Here is a 27,886-nt window from a genome sequence, read left to right on the forward strand (position 1 = left end):
TTGATCTCTTTTTTTGGTCCGTTTGCCGATGCGATCTGATCTGTTTGTATCTATCTTCGTTTGAGTTTATTGGTTATATTTTTAATCTTTCTTTGTATGGTCCTTACGTGATCTTAAATTGCTACTATTGTTTCAATGATTATAAGAATTTTTCCTAATTATATGCTTAATTTATGATTGTGATTGTAAATCTTTATTGTAATTTGGGAGATTTCATATTCTGAATAAAATTAGTTGTTTTTATAAAAAATACTTTAAATAATTAAAATTATATTATATAATATATTTAATATAAACAAACAATATATGTTGAATCATATATATTGAATCAATAAGTTTAATTATGAATTTTATTAACTAGTAACTTATCAATAAAATTAAATTAATGATAAAATTGATTTAATATAAAAATCAAATTAACCGAAATAAACTCCAACTTATTATCTAATTCTTAAAAAAAAAAATAGAAAAGGAGGTCCCGTCTCGGATTTGGGCCCGACCCATAAAAAAGTTTTGGCGGGAGATCGAATTTTTGGCTCCTAAATTTTTTCGAAAAACCAGAACAGTCCTCAAATTCATCTTTCCCTTTTTACTTGGCATGGACAAACACTACTAGCATAACCAGTTTCCGGACGAAGATCACCGATCAGCATCTTAGATGGCTCGCGGCGAGGATGTACAGATAAACAGGGCGAGGCGTGCATACATGAATGCCAGAGAGGAAGGGAACCATCAGGAAGAGGCGAGGTGGGCAAATGTAATGGGAGATATTCTGAAAAATAGAGGAGAATATGTGGAGGCACTCAGGTGGTTTCGAATTGACTACGATGTTTCGAACAAGTATTTGCCTGAAAAACAGTTGCTCCCCACTTGTCAGTCTCTCGGTGAGGTTTATCTTAGGTTGCAACACTACAAGGACGCCTTGATTTATCAGGTAGTTTCCTTCCCTTTTCTCTACATTTTTTGTTGGTTTGTTGATCGGTCGGTTGAGAAGAGTGGTTTTGGGGTTGGCTTGTTGACTTTACCGAGGTAATTGGTTTTCTAGGCATCGGGTATTTTTTATTTACTAAAATTTAAATGGGGGTTTGGACTTTGGAGAGATATGAAGCCGTGTAATATGAAATCAAATCGTGGTTAGGTAAAGTTTTTAAGTTTTGGAACATGAACTAGATTGTAATCTATCCTGGTGGAGTGAAAGTGCTGAAAAGATAAAGTAAATTGTGTGGTTTAGTTGGTGGGATACTAGCACCACAATGTAAATTTTTGATTGATCTAGTCACATTATCTTCTTTAGATGGAAAAATATTAGATAAAAAAATATAAGTTTGCATTCAGTTTGGTGTTATCAAGGGAAATAATTAGAACTGAAACACTAACTTGGATGTACTAGGTTTTAATCTCTAGAGTTTGAGGAGAATTTCCTCCCACTTTGTCGCAAAAAGCTTAGTCTGTCTCCTAGGAACCACAAACTAAAATTTAGTTTGTGTATTTATGATTGATGGCTAATTATTATTTTATTGCAGAAAAAACATTTGGTACTTGCCAAGGATGCCAATGATCTTGTTGAGCAGCAAAGAGCCGGCACACAACTTGGGCGTACCTACCATGAAATGTTTCTGAAATCTGATGATGACCATTACTCGATTCGGAATGCGAAAAAGTATTTCAAGTCTGCCATGAAGCTTGCTCAGACTCTAAAGGAAAACCCCCCTAATAATAAGTCTTCTTTTCTCAAAGAGTATATTGATGCCCATAATAATATAGGAATGCTTGAATTCGACCTTGATAACTTGGATGAAGCATTGAAATTTCTCACTAAAGGTTTGGAGATATGTGATGAAGAGGAAGTCATTGAGGATGATGATGCACGTAGTAGGCTTCATCACAATCTAGGAAATGTTTATATGGAGCTGAGGAGGTGGGACAAAGCACATGAACATATTGAAAACGACATAATGATTTGTAAGAGAATTGAGCACCTCCAAGGAGAGGCAAAAGGGTACATAAATCTTGGTGAGTTGCATTATAGGGTTCAAAGGTATGATGACGCAATGCTTTGCTACCAGAAGGCATTTGATTTGGCAAAATCCATGGAAGATGAGGATGCTTTAGCAGCTCAAATTAATCAAAATATTAAGACTGTAAAGGAAGCTGTAAATGTAATAAATGAAATGAAAAAGAAGAGCAAAATCTCAAGAAGTTGCAAAGAAACATGGTTGTTGCAAAAGAAACACCACATGAGCGTAAGTTTCTTCTCCAGCAGCATTCAAGTCTTAATCGTCTGATTGAGAAATCAGCCATGATCTTTGCATGGCTGAAGGTTAGTACCCGTGGCACATGAATTTTCCTTGCTTTTGTTTCTTTTCAGGCATAGTTTCATACTATTGCAAAAGACGGTTTGAAGTTGCATCTAATTATTATCATTATTATTTTATATCCCCTGAAATCTGTGAATTGAACAGGATTGCACAGAATTCTAGGTATGCATTCTGCTATCAATAAGGTTTAAAATTAAATGATCTGCCGTTGTTTTTCCTTTTTGTTTTCCGTACTTGCTCTACTTAAAATGATGAAAACGAAAATGGGTTTGGGGAGTTTGATTGATCCTATTTCGATGTTCCTTTTTATAGCTGAATATAGTAAATAGCATGGATGGGGTTGTTTTCGCCATCTCTATGCCACCTTTTGCCTTATTGTTATTTTATATGCTGTAAAGGACAAAACAGTTGTTAGTTTTCAGCGTCAGAGCCAAAGCTGATTATTGGATTGTATTAAGAGTTTTCGTCTTTAGATCCAATTTCCAGTCAGTGATATTTTCACTGCGCTTCTGGCAGTACGCTTTCATTTATTTATTTATTTTAATACTTTTAATATCTTAGCTGGATGTAAAATGTGCAGTAATTATCTGTATATTGCCTTTGAATTTCAAAGTAGGCTACAACTACCAATATCTTCTTGCATATTGAACAGCGTTGTGCTAAAGTTTTGAAAATTTATGTTTAGCATCGTGAATTTGCAAAAAGGAAGAAGCGTATAGCAAGTGAACTATGTGACAAAGAAAAGCTAAGTGATGCATTTTTAGTTGTTGGAGAATCATATCAGAAGCTCAGGGACTTCAGCAAAGCCATTAAATGGTACAAAAAAAGTTGGGAAGGATACAAGGCAATAAAAAATTTGGAGGTGAAGTTGATATTAGTTTTATGATCTGTTGATTTATAATTAATTTTTTTATTCGTTTACATAAGTAATAAACTGAAGTAAATATTATTTTAAATTTTTTATTTGTTGAACTTGATAATCTAAGCCAATCAAAATTCTGGAGATGAGCTTGATTTTAGTTTTATGATCTGTTTATATACTGAAAATTAACAAATAATTTACATTTTTAAGTTGTAAATCACCATGGTAATCCAATCACACGACGTAGGATTTGTCCTCATTTAGGGTAGGGTTTTGTAGATTATTCCTTGTTCATGATTATTTTTTAATGATGGAAGATAGACTGTTGGCTGTTATAATATTCAGGGTCAAGCACTGGCAAAAATTAATATGGGCGATGTTTGGGACTGCAATGGTGACTGGACTGGAGCACTGGAGGCATTTGAAGAGGGCTACAGGTCATTTTTCTGTTCTTTACTGTTTTAGGTACCTTTTTGGTAAGTTTCAATTGTCTGTTTACTAATTCCATTTCCATTACCTTTTCTATATGAAATTAAGATGGTGTTTAATAAACTGAAAATTAAGCGTTGAAAAATTAAATGTTTAACCATTAATGTTGAATTTAATAAGTACTGACCTTGAACTATAAAAACGGCAAATTACTAATAAAAGGAATTAGTTTAAATTATTGTGAAGTGGTTTGCAATTGAAAGGAAAAAGAATATTAAAAGGGAAAAATTAAAAATATAAATTGACTGAATGTATTCTCCATTAAGTGATAAGTCACCCTTTATCCACTAATCTTTATCAATGCTTTCTCTCATAAAAGAAATTATCAATGCTTTCATGTTGAAGAAATTCTGTTAAATATTTTTTTAATATTTGTTATCCAAAACATTTTAAAGAATTAAACTGCTAAAAAAATTATTTCTCAATGGATTGTTTTTCTTTAATGGATTATCAAACAAGCCCTAAGCATCTTCCTTTATATTATATCTAGTGTCCCATGACCCTGTTCTTGAATAAATGCGGCCTTTTGACAACAGGAATTGCATGTGCTTTTTGCTAGAGATTGCTCACCTGGAGTGAACTTGCATTTCTGAGCATCATCTTTCATGTTGGGAAGTTATCTGAAAAATGCTAAATATTATTAGTGCAAACAAAGTATGCAACTATTGTTCCTTTGCCGTTGATGCTTTGTTTTTTAACTTTAGGTTTTGATTGTCGAATATTTCAAATCAGTGTCTTGCATTCCATCCTTGCATGTCAGGTCATTTTTTTTTTCTAAATTCAACCTTGTTACCTCCTACTTATCTTTTACATTTGAAATTTTAATTTTGTTCTGTTGTCACTACTGCAGGATTGCTGCTGAAGCTAACTTACTTCCATTCAGCTTTCTGCACTCGAGAATATGCACTATAGCCACATGATAAGATTTGACAATGTTGAAGAGGCTAGGTAAATTTGTTTACATGAGCCCTGATAAGATAGTTGCTTGCGTTTAACTTTTATGACTGGTAAAACTGAAGTTAATATGTTCTAAAGGTAATTTGTTTGGACTTTTAAGATTTTGAGTGTTCAATATAGGTTCATGATGTTGTCAACATTGTTTTTTTGTTGCTGACGAAAGCTTCTTTCTTAGGAGGTTGCAACTTGAAATTGACAAATTAAAGCAGTCAAAAGTTGAGGAGCTTGATGCAAAACACATCGCTACAGATTGCTGCTCTGAAACAGACACAGAAGGGGATGAACATTTCTCAGATGACATGCCTAATACATACTTGAAGGCTTTGTGTAGTTCCAGTTCTGACAGATCAGCGCCTTTAGCAGCTAATGGAGTGTCAAATGATGATTTACCTCTAATTTCACTTATTGAACCCCGAAAAAGATCACGCAAAAGTAAAACAGCTCACACAGTAAATAAAAATATTTCTATGGAATTGGATGACAGTTTTCCGGAAGGTTTGTCTAAACCAACAAGTAATCAGCAAACAGTTGTTGGACATAAACGTGTCCGTCTAGTCCTTTCAGATGATGAAGGTGATTTACCTGATGATGCAAGAAGATTGCATAAATGCTCAGTTGAAGTTGCTGCTTCAGATGAATGTTAGTGTATTTTAGATATGAATTTTATTGGATTCCTTTTAAAAGTTTAAGTAATAGCTCAGATGTAGTTTTTACCTGACTGCAGTTACAAGGAAAAGTATTTCGGCAAGTTCTGAAAATAAATTACAGGTATACAAGCAACTGAAGTAGTCCCAAAGAATATTGTTAACCTTGTCAAGTTGTTGCACAATTGCTTGTTCCTTTCGGTTTGCAGGATACCTCTCCAGTTGCCCCCAGAAGTCCCAACAGGTCCTGTAATCTCGTCAATATTGAAGAAAGCACCGGTTCATACAAATCCCCAAGAAATGTTTCAAATAGAAAAGTTATCAGATCTCTGAGCGATGCTGAAGTTGTTATTGGTTCCGGTTATGCTGATGGCACTTTGAAATGTGACATCAGTGCTTCTGAAAACTTATTGCATGGACATGATTCTCCTTATCTCAAATTGCATGCTACTGATAATGAGGTTGACGTGAGCATTTCCCATTTTTCTTATATATAGCTTGCTTTGCTTTTGACTTATTTGTTGTCATTGTTGTTAGGGGAAATGTAAGATGTACAAAAGGAGTAGCTAGCATTGCCTATTCAGTTTTCTGCCATTTGTTTGTCAATAAAGATGAAGTGTTTGGTCATTCCTTCTGAAATACTTGGCTAATTATTTAACTTCTTAAACTAAAGCGCCAATAATGGGTGTGGAAAATTGAATTTCAATTTCTAATGTAAAATTGGTTCTTAAAACCTGTAACTGTCCATGTGCGTTGTTGTGAAGCACAGGTGGCCTTAATGGTCTTATGCATTTTTGAATTCTGTGGTTTGCTTGCTCTGCTAAATTTTTTCTGTTGTACTAATTGCAGGGATGCATAGCGTTCAAAATAGATGACAACACAATAAATGTGTCAGTGAGCTCGTTTGTGGATTGGGACAAGATATGCATTGAGTCTTTGAAGGTTGAACTAGCTTGTCTATACTATTTGCAGCTTCCTGCAGAGAAGAGTTCAAAAGGTAAGGTCTCATTGACAAAATTTACAAGTTTCTTATTTTAACAATTTTGTATGGGTGACCAAATAGTTTGCTAGAAAGTATTAGGTATCTAGATTGGCAAAGCTACTTGTTACAGTTCAATTTTTGCAAGTATGGTGAAGAACTGTAGCAAACTAGCAATCCTTAAGTTTCTTCAGTAACTGAAAATAAGAAAGGACATTAGAGTGCTTCAAGAATCAAGATTGAACAAACCACCAGCTCTGAAAATCTAGTCAAATATTTGTTGTCTCAGTCTCTCAGATATTTGTTTATTTGGAGCAAGGAAGCAGTACTTTTACAGAGATTATGGCTTGTATGATATGCTGGTTGTTGGTTGCCTGTGAAATGTAATAGAATTGGCTTTAATGCTTAGGGTTGAAGCCCCTCCAAACAGTCCCAATTAGGAGTCATTTAACTCTTCTTAGTATTGAAAATCGTAGGAAAAAAATAGTTGTGTTTGGAGATGTACTTAAGAACACCATAACAGTACATGCACTTATTGCTTGTTATCAAGCATTGTTTTGGTTATAAAGTTTATAGTAAACATGTATCTTGCATGCATGTACATATGTTCGTATGCGTGGGGTTGAAATGTTCTTGAGATTGCTAACTACTATTACTTCTTTTCGCTTTACTCATCATTGGTCATAATTGTTGGATATATGAACTGCAAAACTACACCGTTAGCACTGACTGAAAATATAAACAGTAATTAAGAAGAACAGATTCGTAAACCGTGTCGTGGTAAGAACCACTGCCTTAGAAACGAATTCGCCTCGATGTGTGTAATCGCTGCAGTAGGCGGACCGTTCCCCGAGGTTAACACGGTCGCTCCAAATTCCGTACACCCGAAACCGGAGTGGACTGCTGGTGGTATTGTACTTCTGATCGGAAAGCACTCAGAGAGAACTCACGGAGAGAACTTTAGAAAACACTTTGTAAGTGAATTGTAAAATGTTTTGGAGTGAGTTGAGAAGCTGAATATAGCTCTCTATTTATAGGCTAGAAATAGGGTTAAAATCGTCCATAAAATTTCAGGATTAAACCTCTTATTTGTAACAGCTGAAACGTCTAGATGAACCTGACTCAGAAATAGTCCAGGTTCATTGTATCATTATTCAGCTGTTATAACTCCCGAAATTATATCATGTAACCCCTGGAATTAAATCAAATAACTCCTGTAACTCCTGATATTAACAGCTTGTCTCCTCTGTACAAAGCTGTAAATCAGTCCAGGTACATCTTAACGTTTCTGATTTAATTTAGGAATAAACTGTTTAATTTCTGATAAAAAATAATAATTCAGCTGTTATTATTTGAAATTCAAACAGTCCTCAGCAGCCTATAAATATCAGTTGATATCTTTCACATTTTCCATTTGTTTCTTTCAAAGAGAAATTCCTCAAGAATTTTCTCTAAAAAGATAGTATCCGCGCGGACGTGTCGAAGACACGTATTACCACGACCACGACCACGACCACGACCACGACCACGACCACGACCACGATCCGAGCCGAGCCGTGCCGAGCCGAGACGAGACGAGACGGACGGACGGCGGCGGCGGTGCGCGAGAGCCCCCCTTGTTCTCTATCACTCAACAAGGAAGTGGAATGTCAAGCCTTAAATACCATTCCCAATAGTATTTCCAACACTATGTGGGATTGAGCATTACCAACATTCCCCCACTAATGCGAAAAAAATCTTCTGAAACTCGAAAACAAGCTTTCCAGAAGAGTAATAGCGAGATTAGTTGCTTAAGCACTAGTGAACATATCTGGAACTAGTACATAGTGATGATGAGCAATCCTTCTCTTAGATAAGTGAAACTAGTCTGGAACTTTCTAAGATCAGGGTAAACTCATAACACACACTAACCCCTTCATCCACCTGAGTCCTCGATGTGTAAGATATATATACAAACGTATATTTTGGCCATCTTACCTCAGGATTCTAGTAAGTGTGCTAGAAAAACAGTCCAACATTTTTCATAGAAGGCGGCTAACCCTTCTCACTTACATAGGTTATTTCATCAAGTTTATCTCAACATAAACCACCCTTTAAAAAGGAATATGAAATAATTAAGAGCTTTTATAATAGCTCAACCTCACAAAGGGTTGGTGACTTTTTTCAAGTTCATTATAAATGAACCACCCAAACTCTGGGCTAAGAAGTCATTAAGAATAAATATTCAACCTCATTTATCGGTAAATTCAATAAGTCCTTCTCACTAGAACCATCCAAATACTTGGATTTGAATTTATTAAGAGTTTAACAAACTCAACCTTTCTGTCGGTAAGTTCATCATTTCCTACCCACTCGGTCTGGGTTATGAACTTATTAAGAATAGATATTCAGCCAAAATCGGTAAATTCATCAAGTCTTTCTCACTAAGACCACCCAAAGCCTGGGCTATGAATTTATTAAGAGCAATTAAGCTCATCCTGGGCATGCACATTATTCATCATAGGGATAGGCAGTAGGAATGTGCACTATGAGTCTTTCCATGGTTTCGTTTGACCACATGGAACTTAGATAACTAAGTGGGTATCCACCATGAATTCCTCAACCAATGGGCTTTAGACCCATCCCCCTCGATGAATCTAGGACCAGCTTCCGACTTAACCCTTTGGTAAGTGGATCTGCTAGGTTCCTTTCCGACTTCACATACTCTAAAGAGAGCACTCCATTCTTTATCAAGTGTCTAACTGATTCATGTCTTATGCGAATGTGTCTTTTCTTACCATTGTAAGCTTGGTTCTTAGCCACACATATTGCAGCTTGTGAATCACACAACAATGAAACTGGAGGAGTCGGTCTTCCCCACAACGGAATATCTGCTAACAAGCTTCTGAGCCACTCGGCTTCTTGCCCAGCTAGGTCAAGAGCTATAAACTCTGACTCCATGGTAGAACGAGCAATACAAGTCTGCTTTGATGATTTCCACGAGATCGCTGCTCCACCCAAAGTAAAAACATACCCGCTTGTAGAGCTTACCTCATCATTATCAGAAACCCAGTTGGCATCACAATATCCTTCCAATACCGCAGGAAAGCCAACAAACTCAAGTTTCCAATTCACAGTACCCTTAAGATACTTTAGTAAGCGTTTAAGCGCAATCCAGTGCTCACCACTCGGATTATGAGTATATCTACTTAGTCTACTCACGGCATAAGCAATATCAGGCCGAGTATAGTTCATTAAGAACATTAAACTTCCGATTAATTTAGCATATTCAGTTTGGGAAACACTACTTCCTTTATTCTTAACTAGATGTATGCTAGGGTCATAAGGAGTTCGAACAGGGACGACATCAAACTGTCAAATTTCTTTAGCACTTTCTCTATATAATGTGCTTGACATAAAGAAAATCCCTTCTCAGTTTTGGTAACTTTGACTCCTAAGATTACATCTACTTCTCCCAAATTTGTCATCTCAAACTTAGTGGACAAGAAATTTTTAACTTTGTTAATGGACTCAATGTTAGAACTGAAAATCAACATGTCATCAACATAAAGACTTATGATAACACATTCAGTTTCAAACATCTTCGAATACACACAAGCATCCGAACCATTCACAACAAAACCAAAACTAAGAATAGTTTTATGAAATTTCTCATACCACTGTTTAGGAGCCTGCTTAAGTCCATAGAGTGACTTTTTGAGTCTACAAACTTTGCCTTCCATACCAGGTGCCTCAAAACCTAGTGGTTGCTCCATGTAAATCTCCTCATCTAGATCCCCATTCAAGAAAGCAGTCTTAACATCCATTTGATGTACCTGCAACTTATGAATAGAGGCTAGTGCAAATAATGCACGAATCGTTGAGATTTTTGTAACGGGAGAGTATGTATCAAAGTAGTCTAAACCAAACCTTTGAGTGAACCCTTTGACGACTAACCTTGCCTTGTACCGCTGAATCGAACCATCTGGCCTTAGTTTCTTCCGGAAGACCATTTGTTGGAGATTGGTTTGAATCCCTTAGGCAAGTCAACTAATTCCCAAGTATGATTAGACATTATCGATTCTAGTTCATCATTAACAGCGCTTTTCCAAAAACTAGCATCGATAGATCTTATAGCTTCTTCAAAAGTTTTAGGATCCTCATCTAATAGAAAAATTTGAGCTATAGGATCTGAAATGAAGTCTAAATCATTTATCTCAGAAATAAAGGAAGTAATAAAGTCTGGTCCAAAAGAGGTTTCAACTCTTTGCCTTTTACTTCTTCTAGGCTCAAAATCAATTTGTTCAAAAGACCTAGCAGGATTACTAGAAGAAGTTGATGGAATATATTCTATTTGTGTTTCAATATTTATTCTCGGTTCCTTTAAAGGAAAAGTATTTTCAAAGAAAACAGCATCTCTTGATTCACAAATAGAATAATCTTGTAAAAGCATGAATCTGTATGCAGCACTATTCGTAGCATACCCTATAAACACTGCATCAACGGTTTTAGGTCCGATGGTGGACTTCTTAAATCTGGCAAGCCCACTTTAGCCAGACACCCCACACTTTCAGGTATTGTAAATTAGGAGCGTATCCTTTCCACAATTCATATGGGGTAGAATCTAATTTCTTATGAGGAACTCGGTTCAAGATATGAGTTGCTGATAGAATGGCCTCCCCCATATGTTATCAGATAACCGGAACTTATTAGTAAAGAATTCATCATCTCTTTTAAAGTTCTATTTTTCCTTTCGGCTATACCATTCTGTTGAGGAAAATAGGGGGCTGATGTTTCATGAATTATGCCATTCTTTTCACAAATATCTTTAAGAAATTAGATCCATATTCACCACCTCTATCAGATCTAACCCGTTTGATTCTCCTTTCTAACTGATTTTCAACTTCTGCCTTATAAATAAGAAAGAAGTTTTCAGCTTCATCTTTAGTTCTTAGGAGATAAACTTTTGTATATCTTGAATAATCATCTACAAAAGTTATGTAGTAGTGTTTTCCTCCTTTACTTTCAGTGTTTCTAAAATCTGCTAGATCAGTATGAATAAGTTCTAACAGTTCAGTCTTTCTATTAGAAACAGTCTTAAAGTGAGGTCTAGTATGTTAAGCTTCTACACAAATCTCACATTTGTTAAAGCTAGTTGTGTCTAGTTTAGGCAGAACATTCATATTCATTAATTTCTTTAAAGCATGAATATTCACGTGTCCTAATCTAGCATGCCACATATCAATGGATTCAACAATATAAGCAGAAGTGGTAGCTTTATTTTCATTAAATTGAGTTTCTATGACAAATAAACCATTGCTTAAAAACCCTTTCCCCACATAATCACCATTTCGGGAAAGTACAAGTTTATCTGCCTCAAAAACTAACTTAATGCCTGCCTTATTCAGAAGCCCACCACTTATCAAATTTCTACGCAAGGCAGGTACATACAGAACATTATTTAAAGCCAGAGTTTTACCAGAAGTCAGCTTGAGTAAAACCTTGCCTTTGCCTAGCACTTCAGAGCTGCTAGAGTTCCCCATGTACACACGTTCACCAGTGTTTCCATCCTCGAACTCGGTGAAAAACTCCTTCCTTGCGCAGAAATGCTTCGAAGCGCCAGTGTCAACTACCCATTCTGAACTGTTCTCCACCAGATTAACTTCTGAGACCACCGCAGCAATGATATCATCATCTTCTTCTACAACGTGCATCTGTGGCTTGTTGTCATTTTGGCGGTCTGAGCGGTGTTGGCATTGGTAAGCTTTGTGGCCAGGTAAACCGCAGACATAACACTTGAACGTCTTTCCTTCGATTTGGCCTTTCCTGACTTCTTGAAGTTGGTAGCCTTCTGTGGTTTCGTCTTTTTGTCTTGATTCCCACGTTTCATGATCTTCTTAAATTTAGACTCAACCAAGTTAGCTCTAAAAGATAAATTACTCATAGAATTAGTAAGCTTATCTTTTAAACGGTTGGCTTCTTCAATCTTCATATGGCCCACAAGTTCTTCAAGCGAAATGTCTCTCTTCTTATGCTTAAGAGAGTTGCGGTAATCGGACCAGGACTTGGGCAGCTTCTCAATGAGTACATTGGCTTGCAGCACCTCACACATTTGCATCCCTTCAGCGATGATGTCAGCGACTAAGTTCTCATAGTCATGGACTTGATCCATTATTGGTTTGTCGTCTGTCATCTGGAATTTGAGCCATTCACCGACAACGTACTTCTTTATCCCCGCATCATCCGCACCATACTTCTTGTCGAGAGTGTCCCATATTGTCTTGGCACTCCTTTCTCTAAGGAACATATCAAATAGTTTATTTGACATGTGGCTGAGCAAATGTCCTCGTACCGTCTTGTTATCCTTCTCGTTTCTCGTAGGTAGCGAGAACGGCGGCGGCAGTTGCTAAGGCATCATCATTGAGGATCGTATCCGCATCATTACCGACAGCTGGGGTTGGTGGCATGGTAGGTGGTGGCTTGAGCAACACGTAATCAAGATCAAGTTGCTCGAAGAATATCAGAATTCTTTGGGACCACCTTCTATAGTTCTTTCCATCAAGTGCATCGAGCTTGGAAAGATCGGGAATGAGTTTGCTCAAAGGTGTCGACATGATTGCAGTTTATGGAATTCGTTTCTAAATTGTTGGATATATGAACTGCAAAACTACACCGTTAGCACTGACTGAAAATATAAACAGTAATTAAGAAGAACAGATTCGTAAACCGTGTCGTGGTAAGAACCACTGCCTTAGAAACGAATTCGCCTCGATGTGTGTAATCGCTGCAGTAGGCGGACCGTTCCCCGAGGTTAACACGGTCGCTCCAAATTCCGTACACCCGAAACCGGAGTGGACTGCTGGTGGTATTGTACTTCTGATCGGAAAGCACTCAGAGAGAACTCACGGAGAGAACTTTAGAAAACACTTTGTAAGTGAATTGTAAAATGTTTTGGAGTGAGTTGAGAAGCTGAATATAGCTCTCTATTTATAGGCTAGAAATAGGGTTAAAATCGTCCATAAAATTTCAGGATTAAACCTCTTATTTGTAACAGCTGAAACGTCTAGATGAACCTGACTCAGAAATAGTCCAGGTTCATTGTATCATTATTCAGCTGTTATAACTCCCGAAATTATATCATGTAACCCCTGGAATTAATCAAATAACTCCTGTAACTCCTGATATTAACAGCTTGTCTCCTCTGTACAAAGCTGTAAATCAGTCCAGGTACATCTTAACGTTTCTGATTTAATTTAGGAATAAACTGTTTAATTTCTGATAAAAAATAATAATTCAGCTGTTATTATTTGAAATTCAAACAGTCCTCAGCAGCCTATAAATATCAGTTGATATCTTTCACATTTTCCATTTGTTTCTTTCAAAGAGAAATTCCTCAAGAATTTTCTCTAAAAAGATAGTATCCGCGCGGACGTGTCGAAGACACGTATTACCACGACCACGACCACGAGCCGAGCCGAGCCGAGCCGTGCCGTGCCGAGCCGAGCCGAGCCGAGCCGAGACGAGACGAGACGGACGGACGGCGGCGGCGGTGCGCGAGAGCCCCCCTTGTTCTCTATCACTCAACAAGGAAGTGGAATGTCAAGCCTTAAATACCATTCCCAATAGTGTTTCCAACACTATGTGGGATTGAGCATTACCAACAATAATCACTGCATTGTTCCTCTTATTCAGTTATGTTCTGTTATTCCCAGATCGCTAACTGTTCAGTTAATTGTCTTATTAGGTCTGTTCCCTATCATTCAAAACATGGAATGTGGCGGAAGACCTTTAGAATCCTTTGAAAACTTCGATTCTCTTACGAATCATCTGAGGAAGGTTCCGGTTGATGTGCTGACCAGTGGTATGTATTGCAATTGGTTTTTGTCATCTGAAGCAATGACCTTATCTCATCTTTTCTTATAGTTCATGCAGCCTGGTTTGCTGTTGTATGAATTATGATGCTTGTGTCTTTAAAGTTTAAACTATTTATTTCAGTTTTGAAGCGTGTTTCATTCATATTCATGTCACATTGGTAACACTATCTCCTGTGGAGTAGTTTCAATCAAGTTATCTGAACAGAATTCCACCATTTTAGCATGGAAAGTACCCTTTAGATTTTTAGTCCTGTATTGTTAATCTCTATCAAATGGTTAACGCTGGGCATGCTTCTTTGATATGTTTCTGAATAAAGATCAATTAAACCATTTTCACCTAGCTGAGTTATGATCTTAATGTTCTACAGTCAACAAATGTTCAAGATGAATGATGCCATAGACTTCTTGAACATTTTCAAAGAGAAATAGTTAGCCAACTTAATCGTGCATGTTATTTTCAATATTACAATCTCAGTACAACTTTTTCCTCATTTGAACTTCTTTCCAAGTGATGTAAAATCATATTAATCTTCACAGGGTGGGTCCAAAAGCACTTGATGAAGCTGTATATTAACAGCTGCAAAAAATTACACGAGACACCGAGTATGAAGTTGCTTAGAAAATTGTATGTTTCTGAGGTAAGAATGAAGATTAAACAGTAGTTTGTTGCTGGTGCTATTTTTCGTATTGTTACTTATTCAACAAACTGCTGCATGGTAAGCCTGTTACATTACCACTGGGAAGCCTAAATGGTTTTATTCTATTTTCTACTCTCTGTTTACCAGATAGAGGATGAAATCAACGTGTCTGATTGTGGACTGCTAGATATATCAGTAATTCCATTGTTGAATGCCTTGCATACACACAGGGGTTGCAATGCTAGATCTTTCTCACAACGCGTTAGGTGATAATATCCCATTTCTGTTCCATCTTCCAAATAGTTTTGAAGTTTTGTTCACATGACAAGTTGTTACTCAATATCATGTGAAGTCCTAGCTTTTCTTAAAAATGAATAAACCTGCATTTCTTTTATATACTTAGTGGTCCATTTGATGGTTCTATTCCAGGAAATGGAACAATGGAGAAACTCCGGCAGTTTTTTTCATCATCGAACCAAACATATGGTGATTTGACTTTAGACTTGCATTGCAATAGATTTGGTTCAACTGCTTTATTCCAGGTAGGTAGCCTCTGTTATAAGCATATTTTCTCAGCAATTAAGCGCTTCATATTTTCTTTTCACTTTTTGAAAAGAAACACCATCTCTTTGATATTGTTTCTCTGTTTGTATTGGTTCAATATATATTGGGATAATGTCATAAATGACTTGAAGTTTATCAAATACTTTACAATGCAGTTATCTGCTTCAATAAAATTTCAATGCATTAATTGTATTATCAGATTGTGCATTAATGTGAAATTTTTTCAAAAAAAAGTTTTTTTTAAATACACATATTAAATATGTGATAAATATCTGAGTTTTAAAAGAATATAAAAGGGAATTATTTATTAGAATCTTTTCTTTCTTTTCTCTCCTCTCTTGATCTCTTCATATTATCTATTTGAGGACGAATTTGGCATTGGTAGGACAGATTAAGCCTGAAAATGTTGAGATGAGAGGGAGAATCAGAGGAAGGGGGAAATGCAAGAAAGGAAAAACTAGAAAGAAAAGCAAAATTGTTATGCTGACATTTAAATATGGCGTGGCATTTATATTTCATACGTTGCTCTTATCATAGGAAAGAAAAGCCATATCATTTAAAATTTTAACAGTTTTAATTATGGGTCCTAAATTAACACAAAATTAAAGTTGAAGTACCAAAATAGACTTAAAGTAACAATGAACATTCGATGAACTCCTGGGATCATTTGTGACATTATCCCATATATTTGAACACACTCTTTTAATTCCCCCCCCCCCCAACGTTGGTGCATGATGAACTCCTGGGACCATTTATGACATTATCTCATATATTTGAACACACTCTTTTAAGAAAATATTTAATTTTCTTAATATTGCTAGAACTGATTTTTCCCCCCTCAGAAATATACTTCTAGTTCTTTCTTGTGGCAGTTAGAGTAGCCCACACCTCCTTTTGGCATCCTAACATGTTTAAATTTCCCTCATTATTAGATTTGTGAGTGCCCTGTGCTGTTCACGCGACTTGAAGTGCTTAATATCTCTGGTAATCGTCTCACTGATGCATGTGGATCATATCTTTCAACCATCATAGAAAAGTGCAGAGGTAAATTGCGATCCCAACTGTTACATGTAATAATGGCATATTTCCTTTAGAATAATTGTGTTTTGCTCGAGTATATCAGCTTATGTTTTTTTTATCTTTAGCCCTGTATAGCTTGAATGTAGAGAGGTGCTCCATTACTTCTAGAACAGTTCAAAAGGTTGCTGATGCACTGGATACTGATTCTTTACTATCACAACTTTTTATTGGTAGGCTTACCAAATCAATGAATAGTTCAATTCAATTCCTTATTTTTTATGGGAAGTTCTCTAAGCATCACTGTTTGTTGCAGGGCATAACAATCCTGTATCTGGGAATGCCATAAGTTCTTTAGTGGGCAAACTTGCTACTTTGAAGAGGTTTACAATAAACAGTACACTTCTCGTCTTTCTTTAAGTACTTTTAATTGGAGAAACACCTAAGCTGAAAAGCTTGTTCCTTTTTTTCTTCCAGGTTTTCAGAACTTAGTCTAAACGGCTTAAAACTAAACAAGACTGCTGTTGATGACCTTTGTCACCTAGCTAAAACCTCATGTTTATCACGACTGATGCTTGAGGGCACCGGTATAGGAACTGTAAGCAGTTTTCATGTCACCATGTTTTTTCCATTAATATTAGTTTGCTTTGAGTGTATTAGTTAATTTTCTTCCTTATGCCGTTTATAGGATGGAGCACTTGGTTTGACTCACTTGTTATTAAGTTCGATTGAGGAGCCTTTGAAACTTGATTTGTCTTTTTGTGGAGTAGCATGTACATACATTTCTGAATTTAACACTAATGTAATGTTCATTAATGGCATTCTTGAGCTGAATCTTCGAGGAAATCCCATTATGCAAGAGGTTTGTCTTGTATCAGATCAGCTCTGTGCTATAAATATTCTTTTCTTCAACCTAGAAACCCTGAATTTGAATTTAAGATTACTTTGTTTGTATTGAATATGACTGGTGCTATGAAAACAGGGTGGCAATGCATTAGCATCACTGCTTATGAACCCTCAATGTTGTCTAAAAGTTCTGAACCTGAACAAGTGTCAACTGGGAATGGCTGGGATTCTTCAAATAGTTCATGCACTAGCAGGTTATATTACCAATTCCAGTATGATTTTTGATGCTTTTTTTTTGTCAAAAATCTAATATTCTAATTTCTAAGTTGGTTTTCCTCACAGAGAATGAATCTCTTGAGGAGCTCAATCTTGCACATTATGCCGATATGGATAAACAATTGGTTATAAAATCTGACAAACCAACAAACATGAGTTTGGAATCCTTACAGCCGAACCACGCAGTTTCCAATGGTGAAATTGACACCAACTGCGATATGCTTGAAGTCGCTGATAGTGAAGACGACGAGACAAGGGGAGAAACAGCTCCATCTAGATTCAATGACTGCTGTGCAAGCTCAATCCAAAGAAACTCAACTCTAGAGTGCAACCTCATTCAAGAGCTTTCCGTTGCCATCTGCATGGCTAAACGGTTGCAGTTGTTAGATCTTAGTGATAATGGGTTATCAATTCAAGATTCAGAAGCTTTATATAATGCTTGGTCTCAGGTTCAAGGGCTGGTTCATCTTGGCGACACATCGAGGATCAGATAGTCCATTTTTCTGTGGAAGGAAACAAGTGTTGCAGACTCAAACCCTGCTGCAGAAAGGATTGAATCTCTTTTATATCTGGAATTTTTCCATTTGCGTGTCACCTTTATAGTAGCAACACATTATAGTTTGCTATATAAATTGTTATTAACCTCAACTGATTGGATGTGTATATTTATTTTCCATAATTAATAAATATTAAAGCCATTGTTGGTTTTTTTGGGTCAACAAGTATTTATATTTTATGCTGTATGATTTTAGTAAAACATATATTATACATTATCGATGTACGGTGACTATACCAATAGTTACTTGGCTTCATCAACAATGTCCAAGCGTTTAGTAAAAGAAAATTATTCGTTTTGTTTAATTGTCTTTTGTTGCTTCGTTAGGGAATGTTTCTGCAATGCTAAAAGAATCGTTTTCCCAACTTCTTGGTTTGAGTAGATAATCATTTTTTAAACATCAAACTTTTGGTTGAAATTGAATTGTTTTTGAAACTTGCATTTCTATTTGAACACAGTAAAAACACAGTTTTATAAGACCCAAAATTTTCTATTTAGCAAGTCATTCCATTGTCGTCCAGTGGTTAGGGTACTGGCTTTCACCCAAGAGACCCGGGTTCAATTCCCGGCAATGGAAAGCCAATTTCTTTTATAATAGTTTCCCATCTTTATCCTTCTTTGTCTTCACAAATTTCCATTAACTTTTTTATAATAGTTTCCCATCTTTATCCTTCTTTGTCTTCACAAATTTCCATTAACTTTCTATTGCACCCTCATAAATTACAAGATTAAGCTCCAGGATCAATTGGACAAAAAATGCCACGCCTTGAATTTACTAAACCACACCAGGTTAAGTTTAAATTGTTATTTACATGCGTACACATATACATATCCATACATTTGAAAGTTTGTTATTCCATATACTTAAATAACCTATCAACTCAAGAAATCAACTCATATACTCAGGGTCGCGAGATGGCTATCGAAGAATTCGAAGCCTTCTTCACCATCAATGGACGGTCAAGTTTAACCACATTAGAAGAGATTTGAATGAAGTAGCCGATGCCTTAGCTCACATCAACAGCACAGCAAGCCTGGACCTAACTATTCTTCCTCATCCGCCAGAGGGATTCCAGCAACTCCCCTCCAAGGATATGGCCGGTGTCCATACTGAATAAATAACTGCTGTGCCTGTGCAGTTCTTCTTTGTGACCAAAAAAAAAACCTGATTTCAAAGTTCGAAACATTAAGACCCATGCAGTAAGCAGGCTGCAAATCCTTCATAAAAAGGAATCTAGTGATGTATAGCTTCTGCTTAGCAACCTGAATTATGAAACATGGTCAGTTCTCTTTCTCGATTGCAACCGAAACTAGGCTTTGAATTCGAAAATGTCAATCAATGTTAGCTTGAGCAAATGGTTGCTCTGTTGCTGTCGTGGTTGGAAATGGAAGGAGAAATAAAATGGTGTATGTTTAATGCATTTATTTGAGAAGAGGCTGTGGGCAAAATCATTGGTACCGTATCGTAACTTTATGATACGTTTAGTGGTTATTTTGTAACTTATAAAATTATACGGTTTATAATAAAAATAATTATATATTAGTGACTAAATTTATAATTTACCCTAAAGTAAAAGGTCACACTCTTGTATACGTGAAATTTTGTAAAGTGACATGTGTATGACAGGGAGAAAAAGGAATTATGCTTTCAAAAGGAGAATTGAAAATCCCAAACAGCAGAAAAGGAGAATTGAGGAAGCGATAATCTAGAGATGAAGGAGCCGCTAAGAAGAACGAAAGTGGTAATAAGGCATCTCCCATCGTCACTTACCCAATCCTCTTTCTTCTCTCAAATCGACGATCGTTTCTCCGATCGTTACAATTGGTTCTCCTTCCGTCTCGGCAAGTCCACGTAAGGGTTTCTAACTTTTTTACGTCCCCATGTCCAGTTCTTTTCATTTCGGAATAAACTTCAAATTTTGTATCTGCAATCAAACAGAGCGAGTTTTTGTGATTATGCTGTCGGATTTCTTATCCATTACAAAAGTTTGATATTGATAAGATGTAGCTAAGTTGCTGCAGAAAGATGGTGAAGTTTTGTTCTTTAGTAACTGGGGAGCAAATGGTAGGTTGGAATATTTGAAAGTGAAATTTGAAATTTATTTTGCACTCCCGAGGTTATTTGTGTAATGTAATTTCTTGGACTATGGTTTCCGTTTGACGGTTCATTTCTTTGCTTAGTGGAAAACCGCATGAAGTGGGAAGAAATTATTATGATGATCGATTCTGTAGATATAATAAAGAAAGCTTCAATAATCTTATTGAGAATTTCTTTAGTACGCAGTCCTGTTGTTACCTCGTCTTTTGATGATTACCTTTGGTTTTCAAAACACTTTTGCAGCCATAAGCATCAGAGATACTCTCGAGCCTACATAAACTTCAAGAGGCCAGAAGATGTCTTCGATTTTGCTGAGTTCTTCGGTGGACATGTATTGTTAACGAGAAGGGTAGTTTATGGTTAAATTCTGATTATTTATGATACGACTTTTGTTAGCGTTTTTTTCAATTAGATTGCAAATTGATAATTTCTTCTTCTTTAACTTAAATGTACCCATAATATGTTGACCCTTACGCTAAATGTTTGTGGATGCCATTTATTGCAGGTACTCAATTTAAAGCCATTGTTGAATATGCTCCTTCACAGCATGTTCCAAAGCCAGACACTAAAAGGATGCTCGTGAAGGGACCATTTTTAAAGGTGCATTATTTTTAATGAAAATGAGTTCATCTTTAGGGATATTATTTAATAGGAAGCTTTTGCACTAAAATTGAGTTGACTCCTATAACTTGTTATCTTGTACTAACTATTCTTTTTCTTTATGAAACTAGACCCTGATTATCTAGAGTTCCTCAAAATTATTGCAAAACCTGTTGAGAATCTTCCCAGTGCTGAGGTTCAGTTGGAAAGAAAAGAAGCAGAACTATCTGGTTAGTTATGATAGAATGATAAAAAAGTGAATTCTATTATGGGTTTTTTTCACCCTAATATGAATATTATCTCTCTGGTCCCATTTTATTTTTCTTAGGCGCTCCCAAAGGAGTCCCTGTCATTACTCCACTAATGGAATTTGTACGTCAGAGGCGAGCTGCTGAGTGTGGAGCTCAGGTATTTCAATTTGGGAAAGGGTGTAATTCTGTACCATCATGGTGCCATTTTTCCTTTTATATGACCTTAGGCATCGTATGCGACTTCCCATTACTTATTTTGTTATTAGTTCATTGAACATCATTAAAACATGATGGAGACGTTGACGACTGAAGAAGGTATTTGCGTGGTTTCCTTTCCCGGTGAATTTCCTCATGAATTATTATCCAATTGGACCAGAAATTGTCCAACAGTCTGAGAGACTTGGCCTTACATGTTTCTATTCACATGTTACATGATGCTGTCCTTGGTCACTATTTCCTTTAGTACTTTGGCCTAGAAAAGGTAAAAGAAACAAAAGATGAATTAAAAAGTCATCCTTAAGTGACCACTTGTTTTGGTGACAGGGGTCAATCACTCTAAGAAAGTCTGGCAAAAAAGCTGCCGCTGCATCTAGAGGCAAGCCTGGATCAAGTAGCAAGCGTGGCTCTGAGAAGAAAAAGGTCTCAAAGTCAATAGCTTTCTTATTTATTGTATTGCTGGATATTTTAGCATATGGTACTCTCTGCTTGAAGAGAACCTTTCAGTACTTTGAAAAAAAATTGCGTTGTAACCATTTTTTTAGTCAACCTACTGGTGAATTAGAGGCCTTGTACTTGTACAAGAACTTAGCTCTTATTTATCTGGATCATCTTCTTTATAATTGTGGCTCTCTGTTTTAGTTGATAGATTTTCTTTATTATCCTTACATGCTAGGGTAATTGCACCTTTAGGAGGCACTCAGGGTGGAATAAGATGTGAAAATGGACTGGTATCTGTAATTTGAAGGGTCTTAAGATTCCTTTGGATAATGCCTGTAGGATACTGTCTTAGTAAGGTTTGGTTTATCCCCAAAAATAAAAAATTAGGCTTTGTTGGTAGGAAGGAAAGGAAGAGGTAACATTTCAAAAAATTTAAGCCAATGATTATGTTTCTTAATCACTTCCTTACCTTGCAGTGTAACCATTGGGTTGGAAGTTTTTCCATTAGCAAAAGCCTTAAGGCGATAATTAAAGTTTTATATTAGGCACTTGAAGTTTATCATAGTCATAAATGCTCCATATAACAGATGAAACGGACGGCCTTTTTTCATGAATTTTTAAATGATTTTTGCCCGTGATTATTTGTTACTTTAGGTGTGCATGTGCAATTTTGAAGGTTAATAATAGTTTCTATTTTCATTGAAGGAAAACTTGTTTGATTTGCAGTATATTCTAAAAGACGGTGCAAAAGGTGCGAAGAAGTCCTATTCTTTGGTAGCATCCAAGAAAGAGGATCATTGGTGACTTCTTTTGCAAAAGAAATAGAGAGAATGGAACTGGTGAGAATTACTCTTTGTTGAGTGCTTTAAACTACTAGCTTTATTAGCATTTGCGTCAAAGCTTTTTGTGTTCTCGTTGTGACCTTTTGTTTTGGATTAAATCTATATAAATTTCTTTGACTTTTTGAAATTGCTGAAAACATCCGTCTTTTTTTTGTTATGGTACATATCCCATAATCTGTAGCCAGAAAACTTAGCATATTTTCATGAATGTGTTTCAGTGAAGCTAATTGTAAATTTTTCAGAAACTCCAGTTGATCCATGATAGCAAGAATATGGGCTCTTATCCCCAAGTTTCTTTTACACCATTTACAATTACAGCCGACCCATGGAACAATGAAAAGGAACAGACTTAAGTTTCCTCAATTGATACCACCATGATGGAGCTTCAGCTCAACCTGAGTTCATATGTTAGACTACTTGTATTCGTCTTTAAAACTCATCTATATATATCTTAAGCAGCATGGATGAAGGTGTGGAATAAGGTTGACTTTTTGTTTACATGTAATTATTTATTATTCTGGCATTAGTGCAAATGAATCGTGTCATCTTATGTGCTCTTTTATAGCATGTGTGTGAGCGGTGTAATTAAGTTTTGTGTTTATCTCTCTTTGCTGTTATTTGAATTATCATCTTTCATATGACTAGAAGTTGGTGATATATTAGAATCCTTAGGTTGCAGGTTGTTTTGGTTTTTAACTTGTCTTTTTCATTTATCCCCCCATATTTTGGCTTAATTAGTTGCATTACAGTCTGTGGCATTGATGGTCCTGTAACTGGAATCAATTTTTGTGCTGATTCTGGGAAGCAAAAGATCCTTCTCCTAAAACCAAAAGATCGGAAGGCTCCTCAGGTAGTAGATTTTCCTTTTGTTGTCTCTTTTCCACTTACATATCCGTTGTTAGCTATATTCAAGTTTCTTATACTTCATTGAGATGTTTTTATGTGCTTGTAGAGCTGGGGTATTTTATTATTTTTTTCCTTCAAATTTTTGGATGCAAATTATGATGATCTTTACATTTACTAGGCATCGGAGGGTGAACCTGAATTGCAAGGTGCACCATCTCCTGTAGCAACTTCATCTGGTTCAACTGCTCTGAGACAACGTCAGCGACAAGAGGATGGTGGAAAGTTGATAAGGGGCATACTTTTGAGTAATGAATCGAGCCAAAATCGATCTTCTGCAGTGGTCCAGCCTCAGCAGAAAAATGAAACTATGAGTCTGGACAATGTCAAGAGACCACCCCGGCCCACGAATGCACGATTGGGTAATGGTCATGTTTCTAATTAAAGTCCTGTGCTGAAATCTGGTTTTGATACAAAAAGAGTTTCAAATAAGTTCATGAAAAAGGCACTGCATGGTTCAGGTTTCGGAAGCGAGAAGCATGAAAACGTACAAGAAATAAGGATAGACCTGATCGTGGTGTATGGGCCCCTCTTCTTCGTTCTGAAGTTTCACAAGCTAGTGAGGAGCACCCAACACCCACCATGTCACAATCTGCCCAGCCCACTCGTATTCCCAGTCAAGGTATTAATGCTTCTACACATGAATAACTGGTGTTTACAAGTGTCGATAGGCTTGGGTTACAGTTATTTTATCAAGTTGTTCGGACTGAATTTGCAAAAAATGAGGAAAGCTAATTTACCTCACTTCTGCATATGAACTTCTATTTATCCAAGGAGAAATGAAAGGCGGCATACCTAATGGAAGTAGTGGACGTAACATTCCGTCAGAAAATGGTTAGTCTATCAGACTATCAATCTATCTATAATTGATTGATTTGGTATTGCTGTCACATGAATAGTAGAATGCATGTTGATGATACATTCAACAGGTTCCAGTAGAGATTTTGCTCGGCATACAACAACCCATAATGCTAAGGATGATGGGTTTGTTATATTGAAGGACGGCAAGTCTTTCAAAGAGGAGCTACTAGCTCATTCCATGAGGTTTGCAAATTTTGTGCTGAATCAGCAGTAATAGTTGTCATATATTGCTCACCTTTGATTGTTGTTGTTTTTCTCTCTTTACTTGCAGAAACAAGTTTGGGTTCAGAAGTCATCTTCAGGGTCTTAGAAAATCCAACTAAACTGGTACACCCATTTTGTCTTCGATTTCGTTAATTTAGCTGATGACCTTTTTTAACACTTGTTTCAGCAATCTGGTTTTCTTTCCGGCCTTGTGAAACAAATTCACACTAGTAATGAAGTGTTCTAGGATTGATCAATTGCTTGTTTTATTATCACAGGCTTTGAACTACAACCTTTTCTACCCAATTTCGGGTTTGCATTTCTCTCTTGTTGCTATGATTTGCAACATCTGTTTGCCTTATTGGATTCATAATCACTGTATTCTCCGTAATATGTTCTTGAATAGTCCTTACCTGGCACTAAATACTCTTATTAGACTCTCAAGGGCAAGCATCGGCGAGAAATTGTGTTGGAAGTATTTCCATGTAGTCTACAGTTGGAAAGAAGTGATCGGATCAAACATAATGTGATAAAATCGATGTTGTTCCCAGAAGCGGACATCGTGCTGGACTGTCTTGTTTTTTCTTATGTTGTTGAATGATCCAAGGTGCTTAGAAGTTTACTTGAACCATATTGGTCTTAACAATGGTTGTTTCTTCCATTGATGGAATATTTTGTACTTTTCATATGTTGCATATACAATGCTTCTGCCTCTAATAATAATAATAATACTTTTGGAAAGGTTATTCTCTCTCATAATTATATATATAATAAATAATTTCCATAATTAACAAAAAAGGTAGCCGTACTGTTCTATACAAGGAAAAAAATGCCATGTAATGAACATAACTTTTGTCCTGTAAGAAAAAGAGAGAATAAATTACAGACAGGTAGCCCAGTTCTACATGCAAGGCCTGTGACTATAAAATGCCATGTAATGAAAAAACTGTTTTCTATCAGAAAATATAAATAAATACTAATGATTTATCCCTTTCCCTTTTTTCTTCTTGTCTGAAAATTAAGCTAAGGAATCTGAATAATTTCTACTAAAATTTTGTGAAGCGACTGTGGCTTTGAGAAGAATGGGCAATGGTCACCCTTTAATCTTGAAAACTCCTCCTGGTGGGTTCTCCCGTACTAGTTTTTCTTGCACGTCCGGTGAAAGAGCACGATCATCTAATGTCTGAATGTAGAACCGCCGTCCGGTCCGTATTTCTCGGGGGTCAATGACAGTTTCTCCATGATAGGACCTAGTGGAGTGGGCCTCATGGAAACCATGGCCAAAGCAACATCCTGGAAAGGATCAAATATCATGTTGAATATATGATCTATGAATAAGTAACAAAGATTCAAGGACTTCTCAAGCTCCTCACTCCCATAATGGTGATCAGTCCATAAATTCAACATTACACCATACTCGACACAGTATTAACAACGTACAATGCAACATAACATTCACTATTAAACCGACAGGCCGACATAGATCATCAGAAGATATGGTATGTCGAATCTCACATACATTATAGTGCATTGTCAATGCAAACCTTGCAGCATGAATTTTCTTAACCATAATGCAGACTAAAGCAGAGGAGAGAACTATTGGCATACACAACATCCATTAGCCCAAAATGGGCCATATGTAGATGCATACTTCATAAGAAAATGAAAAACTGAAAACAACAACCTTAATTAATTGTTTTAGAGTTCGCTTGAAATAAAGCGGTAAAATACCTTTGTTGGTGATTGGTTGAAATACAATCCTTTCATTAGCTGTTTCTCGAACATGAACCCCGTAGGCGGTATCTTTTCCGTTCCATAAATCAAAACTGCGACTCCTGCTCGAACGTTCAGCAAAACCGAGCTGCAACGAATTCTTTTATCAGCTCACGTAGGCCAAAAACTAAGAGCAAAGGAGCAGTGAAAGAACCTTCATTACCAAGATTCAGTAGCAATAATCGTTAACGTCCTAATAAAATTAGTTCTTTGATACATTTGGTTCAAGCAAATGGAAAACCAAAGTAACATAGATTCGTGTGTAATTACTCGCTGTAAAACAATCGGCAGCTAGGCATTGATAAAATACCTCTTCTGCAAACACATCGAAAGGTCTCTGACCATTAGATACCATTGTAGCACAGAGGAAGATTGCTTTGGAGATCTTTTCTGGGAAATTCTCCAGTGCAATAAGAAAGGCATGCACCTCCACTGCTATGACCCACCAAAATAACCTGAACAAAAGATGGCAATGCTTTCTTAGATAAATAAAATGCATGGGAAGTATCAAATGTGCCCACTTACCTTCTCATCTTCAGGAAGGGTCTCCAGATATTGAATCAAAGGTTTCGAATATTCTGCTAAGTAGTGACGGTGTTGGGATCTGTCAGATCGATACCGGAACCAGTGAGATCGAATGCCGTGGGTGAAAGGCCCACTTCCTCCAATTGAGCAATGGTTTTATACCAACACCAAGCTCCAAAGCCTTCTCCATGTATCAGAACAATTCTCTTAATTTGATGTTTTCAAGAGATTCCAGCACCTGCAATGAACATGAAAGTAGTACTAGAAATCAGCTTATAGTAGAAGTTCCAAGATTTTTAAAACAAATATGCTAATACAGAGCACAATAGAATAAACAATGCTTTTGAGATTGCTTTCACAAAGATCTAACATGAAGACGTAAAGCTAAAAGCACAGTGAATCAGCTAAAAGGCAAAAAGAAACATTTCTAGTCCCTATTTATTCACCTGGTGGACCATCGACCAAGCTGTTCTCCAACATGATTAACAACTTTTTTTCTCTTGTTTTTACACAATCAATGATCAAAAGCTCACCTTTTCATCATAGATCCAGTCAACTAAAACAGTGATAAACATAATGATTGCAAAAGAAAAAGCTGAAAAAACACAGTGAGCAAGCAAAGAAAGGCCAAGTACTTTGATAATAATTAAAATAAAAAATAACCCACCTTTTTTTCATTATTAGCTAATGGATCAGTATGTCTTCTGGAGCTGGTAGAGCCAATTCTCCTGGACATGGATCCATCAAATCTCTGAGACAATTGGTGCTGATGAAGAGCCATAGACAAAGCTTGCCTATGCAAAAGCTCTTCCTCAGCAAGCATTTTCCTCTGGGACCTTCCCCCCATCCTCTTACTCCTTGTTCCATAATTATCTTTGCTATCTTTCTTTCTCCTGGAAAATAAGCTATTACCCATAATTCACGATAACCTTGGGGAAAAAAAAGCTTTTATTTTTTTTATTTTTTAACCAACCCAATAGACTGAAGGATCATTTTGCCAGAAAAGGTGGAAGAAAGTCAAGAAATTTCAGAGGAAAGATGGTTTTTTAATGAGTGAAAAGTGGCAAAAACATATATTATGTATGTACATATTATATTTCCCTTTCAACTTCAAGATTTCTTCCTACTATAAAATAATTAAGGAGTCGTTGAAGAATGAGAGATAAGAAGAAA

At 36.4% G+C, this 27,886-nt stretch overlaps 1 protein-coding gene and 2 pseudogenes across 1 annotated transcript; 2 read left to right on the top strand and 1 right to left on the bottom strand.

Moving 5' to 3' along the window:
- The first annotated feature begins 658 nt into the window (after positions 1-658).
- On the top strand, positions 659-17,999 carry LOC120137615 (protein TONSOKU-like). Its single transcript, XM_039153320.1, is given in 24 exon segments — positions 659-934; positions 1,524-2,172; positions 2,175-2,320; positions 3,004-3,180; positions 3,526-3,617; positions 4,520-4,539; positions 4,542-4,617; positions 4,802-5,265; positions 5,351-5,394; positions 5,480-5,737; positions 6,120-6,267; positions 13,973-14,089; positions 14,640-14,740; positions 14,888-14,970; positions 14,972-15,006; positions 15,170-15,282; positions 16,237-16,348; positions 16,450-16,554; positions 16,638-16,704; positions 16,799-16,919; positions 17,010-17,183; positions 17,304-17,421; positions 17,510-17,890; positions 17,893-17,999. Coding segments are annotated over 24 exon segments (3,984 nt in total).
- Positions 11,283-27,886, bottom strand: LOC120137503 (annotated as a pseudogene).
- Positions 20,558-24,521, top strand: LOC120137617 (annotated as a pseudogene).

The sequence above is a fragment of the Hibiscus syriacus genome, unplaced genomic scaffold, assembly GCF_006381635.1.
Source record: "Hibiscus syriacus cultivar Baekdansim isolate YM2019G1 unplaced genomic scaffold, ASM638163v2 tig00110674_pilon, whole genome shotgun sequence".
In the NCBI taxonomy this organism is placed as follows: domain Eukaryota; kingdom Viridiplantae; phylum Streptophyta; class Magnoliopsida; order Malvales; family Malvaceae; genus Hibiscus; species Hibiscus syriacus.